Source organism: Triticum aestivum, chromosome 2A (genome assembly GCF_018294505.1).
Source record: "Triticum aestivum cultivar Chinese Spring chromosome 2A, IWGSC CS RefSeq v2.1, whole genome shotgun sequence".
NCBI lineage: Eukaryota > Viridiplantae > Streptophyta > Magnoliopsida > Poales > Poaceae > Triticum > Triticum aestivum.
Genome location: NC_057797.1, coordinates 588,924,795 through 588,931,820, shown reverse-complemented (window position 1 = coordinate 588,931,820; position 7,026 = coordinate 588,924,795). Strand labels below are relative to the sequence as shown.

General features: G+C 44.7%; 1 protein-coding gene across 1 annotated transcript; it reads right to left on the bottom strand.

The window, feature by feature from the left end:
• Positions 1-223: 223 nt before the first annotated feature.
• On the bottom strand, positions 224-6,255 carry LOC123189591 (sister chromatid cohesion 1 protein 2). The gene is made up of 16 exons (XM_044602044.1): positions 6,063-6,255; positions 5,714-5,908; positions 4,430-4,763; positions 4,300-4,340; positions 4,180-4,226; positions 3,603-3,652; positions 3,399-3,524; positions 3,171-3,308; positions 2,857-3,062; positions 2,649-2,775; positions 2,005-2,174; positions 1,563-1,921; positions 1,427-1,466; positions 1,287-1,311; positions 1,063-1,198; positions 224-683 (listed from the first exon to the last, which is right to left on the bottom strand). Exons 2-16 carry the CDS (start codon positions 5,838-5,840, stop codon positions 561-563), a joined length of 2,049 nt encoding a protein of 682 aa, XP_044457979.1. The 5' UTR covers positions 5,841-5,908; positions 6,063-6,255; the 3' UTR covers positions 224-560.
• Positions 6,256-7,026: the final 771 nt, after the last annotated feature.

The following is a 7,026-nucleotide window of genomic DNA, read 5'->3' as shown; positions in this document are numbered from 1 at the left end:
TCAGTTATGATGACATCTGCCAATGACACTTCCACAGTAAATACTCATTTTTCATTCTGCTCTTTGATCTCCATTTGAAGTATTGTGTGTGGTCTCGCGCACTGCATATGCAGAGCCCAGAACATTGTATTGCCAAAAATTATTTCTCCTATTCGACAGGTCACAGAAGCAACAGACTTGCTCCCCCTAAGAATAGAGATTGCCTAGAAAATTGATCCAAAAATTACCAAGAAAAGGCAAAGTGTTTTTTGCCTGCTCTTTTACTCATTGGCAGATGCCATCAGCATTCAACATGCAACCGGCAAGAAACTGCAATCTGAATAAACCCCCTCCTCAGCTAACTTACATCCCGCATGCGACCAGCAAGAAACTCGGCCTGTCGTTAACTTAACCGAGCAAGATCCTAAAGCTCTCTCTATGTAATCCTGACCCATACGAACGAACGATCCATATATACAACTGGCCTGTTACATATCCTCAAGATGATGCTACGGGATATAGCAAAAAGCTGAAACTTCGAGTCCTCTTCTCCTAAAACTACCTACCCTGACATGCTGCTGCTAAGAAGTTGAAGCGGGCACTGGATTCTGCAGCACCGCGTCGAGCTGTGGAGTTGCAGAGATTGTGATGTTCTCATAGGGCTTCTCCTGATTCACGTCTATCAACCCGCGGCTCTTGAGGATCTGCACAAGAGAGGGGTACGTAGCTTATTAGCATTTATTTATTTTCCATCAGTATACAAGGGGTACACTGTTGTGTTTTGGGAAGAACGTAGTGTGAATCTAAACTGGAATTTTGCAAGACACAAGCAACTGTTGGTAAGAATAAGAATGGAACAAATTTTGCAAATTTAGAAAGACGCGTGTTGCAATGAAAGAGGACACGGCATCAAATCGCATTGCAGAGAAGAATATTTCTTACTTAAGAATGAAAAATGCGATGGATATGCATAAATATGTCAAGACACCGAGTGATTGATCATTTGTATCAATCCATGCCTTTTATCTAGTTCAATCTTTCAAGAAAAGAACTCAACTAGGAAACATGTTACAGCAGGCTTACCAGAGTTTCATAGAAGAATCTTGCTGTGGTTTTCCTCTTGCTGCCTTCGAGGGCTTGGCCGAGCGTCACGGGGACATTACTTTGCTCCTGGCACTTCTGGTCCAAGAATAGCTGATGGAGGCACTTTGCTACTGCCCTGAAATAGTGAACCTAGAGAGTAAGTATTACAGGCAGATAAAAGCAGGAAGAATACAAAGGAAAAGCAACAACAATCTTGTTCTCACCTAGTTCTTGTTGAAAGCGGGAAATCTGCAAAAATAATAGTGAGTGTATAAGAATAGGATGGCAAAGCACAAACATCAAACAGCACGAGCACAAGCAGTATAAACTACTATAAGTTTATACTATAAGTTGTAAACATTACCTTCATCTCTGGCAGCATGCTCTTCATCCATAGGAATATCCTGCAACCAGAGAACATTCTCAAATGAATAAAGTGTGGTGTAAAACCATAATAGAATCTTTTTTCCCACCGAGTTTAGATGTAGACGCTTGCTTACCGCATCTATATCAGCAGTCAATGATTCATTGCGCAATGCACTGTGACTGGTTGATTCATACAATCTCTCTTCTGGCAGCACTGATTCATCTCCATTGACTAGTGTGTTGTTCTTTTCATAGGGTGTATCAGCATTGCATTCACAAACATCTTGACTTTGCTGACTTTGATTGTAGCACCCAACAGGAGTCTGGATGCCATTTGTCAGTTCATTTGGGACACATTCTGTTTCTTCATTTGCAGCTTCCTTGTGGGGATTGCTGGATTCAGCAGGTTCATATGAAAGACACTTCTTTGCTTTAACGGATTCCCCGCATGAGGCATCGGCTGTAGTAGAATTAAGGCGCACTGTAGTCGAATCTGTTAAAATAAGATGATCAGCTAAGCTGATGACTAATGTTTGCATCAATAACTGAGCCTGACTAGATGAATGATTGACTTACATTGCATAATTGGCTCAATGTTATCACATGGAAGAATTGGCTCCATGAAAGTATCCTGCAGAGAACGAAATCTTGGCTCCCTCCAAATCTGATGGCGAGTGTGAGGCGCCTTCCTTCTTTTGACGACTAGATCCTCTACACCAACCCCGTCTACCATTTCTCTCATCGTTCTGTAGGAAGGATGTTCCAAAAACAGTATGAATGGACCATGTATATAGAAATTCAATGTTCCATCAACATACTGCGGTATCACCTTAAAGAAAGCATGCTAATGTGGCAATATTATAATTTGCATTGACCATGCATATCCTATTTAAAGTTCCATTTTACATACTACGGAATCACCTTAAAGAAGCATGACAATGCAGATCAGCCCCTCCCAATTCTCATACAAAAAGAGGAAACACCTTAAAGAAGCATGTCAATGCAGATCAGACCACTCCCAGTTCTCAAACAAAAATAAAATGGTTTGCAACATATGGAAGATCTTGTGCAAGCTCTTCCATATTACTAACTCATTTGCACCATGCAAACTTCTTAAGCTGATAGAGAAGTTCAAACTGGCTGCTAGGATGCATACAAGCACACAGGAATAGGTAATGCAACAGATGAAAGAGCTTCTACAAGCAAGTTATTGTACTTACTCATTATCAAGGATAGCATTCTCATCCCACAACACCCAAACTTTTCTCTTATTGTATAACCCCCTCCTCCTTTTTCTGGTAACCTGGCGCTTCTCATTTTGAGCAGGTGTTGCAACCACAAATTTTTCTAGTAAATGAGATAAATATGTCACAAACATGAGCAAGATAATGACAATAAGTAGAATAGGAACTTCTCACAAAAGTTAACCTGAGGCTCCCTCTCGCAAGGGCTCTGGAGTGGAAGGTTCCAGAGACTCTTGTTCCTCGATGTCAGGAATTTCTATAGATAGTGTTGTGTTCAGTTTTCCTACCGCTAACCCATTTTCTGATTCTTCGACTACAGGATGATTTTCATCTAGATCTGCACACACCACATTCTCCACAGCATTCACAGGTCTTTGCATTTCTTGATTCCTGAATCATTGCATGCTTAATAATGTCAAATTACAATGATAATTTTCAGAATTATCTTGAAGTAAAGAAAGTTTGATGTAACAAAAGGAAGGGAGTAGCAATACTCACTCCGGCAAAGGGGTAGAACAAGCAGGATCACCATTCTCTTCACCATTCACTTCTCTTCTAGCTTTCTTCACCTCTTTGCTTTTCTCTGGAAGCTCGCTTGCTTCAGCCATCATATCCATCGCCTCAGGTGGAAGAACACTGTTTCATAGTCTCATATTAGCAAACAGAGAGGAACAAGTCTGCTCTTATGAATGAGTCAGGAGAGGGGGTGATAGTTCATATACTTACTCCTTCACTGGTGTAAAGCAAGCAGGATCAGGATTCTGACTTTCATTTTCAAGTTCATCCCCTATGTTACCCAAGTACAGAAGATCAGTGACTTCATCAGTGACACCGATCATTTCAGTTGGAATGCTGCATCAAGAGATCAGCTCAGAAATTCACTGGAAGTAATCTTTTAACACCATTAGGTAACATAGCCTATGTACTTACATGCATACTGGCACAACGTAAGCAGAGTCCAGATCAGCATATGGCATCCCCTGATAAGACATCTTAAGTTTTAGTTTCTCAAAACAAATAAGGCATAAAAACAAGAGGAAGCAGACAGTATTGCATGTCACCTGCTAATGCAAAGGAACAAACGTATCTAAGGTAACACACGTGGGTGGAATAATTTACAAACCACAAACAAAATGGATACTTAACACCTTAATCGGAGAATTCATGAAACTACTGACACAGGACCATGGTAATCAGGTAAGGTAACACGTGGAACCTACTGTGGTCCCCATCAGTGGTAGAACAGGATCAATCGGTGGAAGGTACAGGTCGCTTAAACTGCTGCCTCATGCATGCAAGCTTAGTAATTCTGTCTGCCTGGGAAGTATCGCATTTATAGATCACATTAGGTGGTAGGTGCGTGCAGTAGGAAACTGCTGCCTAGACTACATAGCATATTTTTGGTAAGCTCCCCAATTCCTTTGTTTCAGATGTTATAAGAAGCATTTCACTCTATGCGCATACATGTCTTGATTATTCAGTGAATGGTAGGAAGGAAGCTTGGTACCTCGTATAAATTTGGCATACGCTGATGTTCATCTTCCAACAAAGTATCTGCACAAAATAATTGAAGGTCATAAATGATTTCTTAGCAATAACAGCAACATCAAGTTGCAGCATTTGCTACCTTGACGAGGCAATTGGTGATGATCATCATTGTCATCCTCTCTGCAGAGGAATTTAGAAGGAAAAAATGAGACACCACACTTCAAGCAACAAAGAAATGAAACTAGTTTACGACCATGCTTGTTCATTACCTGTCTTCAGGTATCTGCAAATCAAAAGAGTCGAGCTCAAATCTTTTGGGTACGGTGAAGATTGGTGGAAGATCAGCTGGTTCGTCCAATTCTGGGACTTGAACGACGGCAACTCTTTTCGATCTTCTAGTGTCTTCTTGGTCTAGCACCAATCTTCTTGCACAAGCACCTTTCTTCCCTCGCTGTAGAACTTTCTTCCCTCTTACAGTTGATTCAAAAAACTGATTGCTGTCATAGCAGAGGTATTCCACCTTCTTGGAGTAAATCCTAACAACGCCAAGCAGAAGCAACCCAAGTATTCTGTATGTGGTTTCAACGTCGGGCAAAATCTTGTCTGCCATGAACAGGAAACGTGTGAGCTAGTCATCACAATACTACTAGAAAGAAAGAAAATACTTGAAGGGCTATATCTGTCAACAGAAAGACGCAATGCTTAACGATATTCAAGCAGTTTCCCAGTGAATTCAATATCATTATGTGGTTTTTGTCACAGTAAAGTTGGTTACATGGTATATTCAGTTGGTACCCAACCTGAAACTCAGCTCAGGTTCACGCCTGGATAACGTAGATAAAAAAAAACATATGTGAAAAGTTCTCGCCGGCCAAGAGCCGTGAACCCCATACCATCCACAAAGACCCATAACCCTCCTTTGGCCAAAACGCAAACACCCCATAGTCAGGTTCAAGCTTTTTATCAACAGCGTATCATTCATCTTCTGATAATCTTAAAAAAAAACTGCAATATGTTCCTTTCCCCCCGAAGGAAATTTGAAACGAAATTTGTGAACAGTGATGCTTACACTCCACAAGAAGATAAAAAAAGATAGGTGTGCGCATCGATGCTTCCTAAAATCGGGAAGAAAAGGTTGAATCACCACTCCACCAACCACAACCTAGTAAGGGGAACCGAAGCCACAAGAGAAAAAGAGTGGCTCTCTCTTGGTCTTCTTTTAGGGGTGAAGAACCAAAGATTCCCCTCCCATCCTTCACTCATCACACTGTAAGGTACTATAAACCCCCACATAAACCCCTCCCAATCTACTGTTCCACTCACCCCACAAATTAGAGACCCGCATTCTCCTCTAAGCCCTTAACCAAGCCAGGAAAGAACATGAGACCGCCAGAAAAGAAGATTCTTTTTCCCCAAAAAATTGGTGAGATTTCTCCTCGCCTAGGCCGCAACCAAACCCAAGAAACCCTCAAAACCCCACGAAAAAGAGGGAGCTTTCGTTGCATTGCAGGAGGCGGGCTATGCGGAGGCAAATTAGGCGTGATATCGCTTACCGACGGAGGAGGCGACGTCGGTGCCCAGGACCTGGTCCCTGGTGAGCGCGGCGACGCCGCGGACGCCCGCCACCCACACCGCGCCCAGTGGGCCCTTCTTGGACAGCATCGTTTTGGAGTAGAACATCGCGCCGTCGCCGGGCACGAGCAGCCGCCGAGCAGAGGCAGGCGGGCAGGCAGCAGACCTAAATCACACTGCAAAAACAAACCAAACCAAACCAAATTCCGCAATGAGGCGACGGGCGCGAGGCAAATCGAGCCAAGAAAAGGGGGGGGGGGGGGGGGGGGGAGAGAACCGCGCGGCAGCGGAATCAGAGAGCAGATGGGGAAGGCAAGGGCAAGAACTGACCAGAAGCGCCGCCGGCAATGCCCAACGTCGCGGCCGCGGGCGGCGAATGGGCGGGCCTCGTGCGGGGCGGCGGGCGGCGGCTCCGCGGTCCTCTGGGGGCGGGGGCGGGGGTTGGAGCCGGAACCGGAGCCGGGTGGGGGGGCGGAGGAGGGAGGGAGTGGGGGGTAGAAGTAGAGCGCGGAGGGGGAGGCTGGCTTCGAGTGGAAGGAGGAAACCCCAGGCGCAGAAGCAGGAGACCGGAGGGGGGGACGGCTCGCGGTGGGAAAGGACGGGATCGCCCCTGGTGTCCTATGATACGAGACGTTGGGATGGGATGGGTCTGGGAGGCTTTCGTTTTGGGAAGTTGCCTATTTTCTTGCTCCTTTTGAATTTCGTGGTTAATCGGTTGCCGTCTTATCGGGGCACGGAAAACGGAACGGGTTCAATGCCCCCGTTTGATCTTCTTTGCAACGGTAAGTTTTTAGATTTTGTACCGCGGCAGAGAGCTGTAGCCGTTGTTGCTTGCGGTGTGAAAACAAGTTTTTTTTTTGAGGGAAACGGAAATCGACGGGATTTGTAGACCTGGCATCCGGTGATTATAGACCGTTGCAGACGTGGCTGCACTCCCTAGGCCATGTTCAAATCTTATTTTTACGTTTATTTGTTTTTTTCTTTTTTGCTATAAGAGCATAAAGCCTCTCTTTTTTAACGTGCACGCCCCATGGGAAAAAGAACATTACAACCAAACCTTTGCGGTTCACCGTGTCTTCTACTTCTAGGACACCGTCGCCGCCGCCCCTTGGTTGCCAAAGCCGGCCACAACTTGTATCCAACAGTTGGGAAGTCGTAACTCGTAAGGCTCCGGACCCGGAGAACCAGCACCCCAGAGAAGAAGTACCCCATCGCCATAAAAGGACCATCACCGAGCTAGCACATCCGCCATCTCATGAACAAGACCTCCACTATCGTCGCAACAACGATGAAA

Coding starts and splice junctions, on each gene's coding strand:
- LOC123189591 (XM_044602044.1), bottom strand. CDS start 5,840: ATGTTCTACTCCAAAACGATGCTGTCCAAGAAGGGCCCACTGGGCGCG. Junction 3,653..4,179: donor GTATGCCAAATTTATACGAG/GTACCAAGCTTC, acceptor ATGTCTTATCAG/GGGATGCCATATGCTGATCT. Junction 1,467..1,562: donor TGACTGCTGATATAGATGCG/GTAAGCAAGCGT, acceptor CTCTGGTTGCAG/GATATTCCTATGGATGAAGA.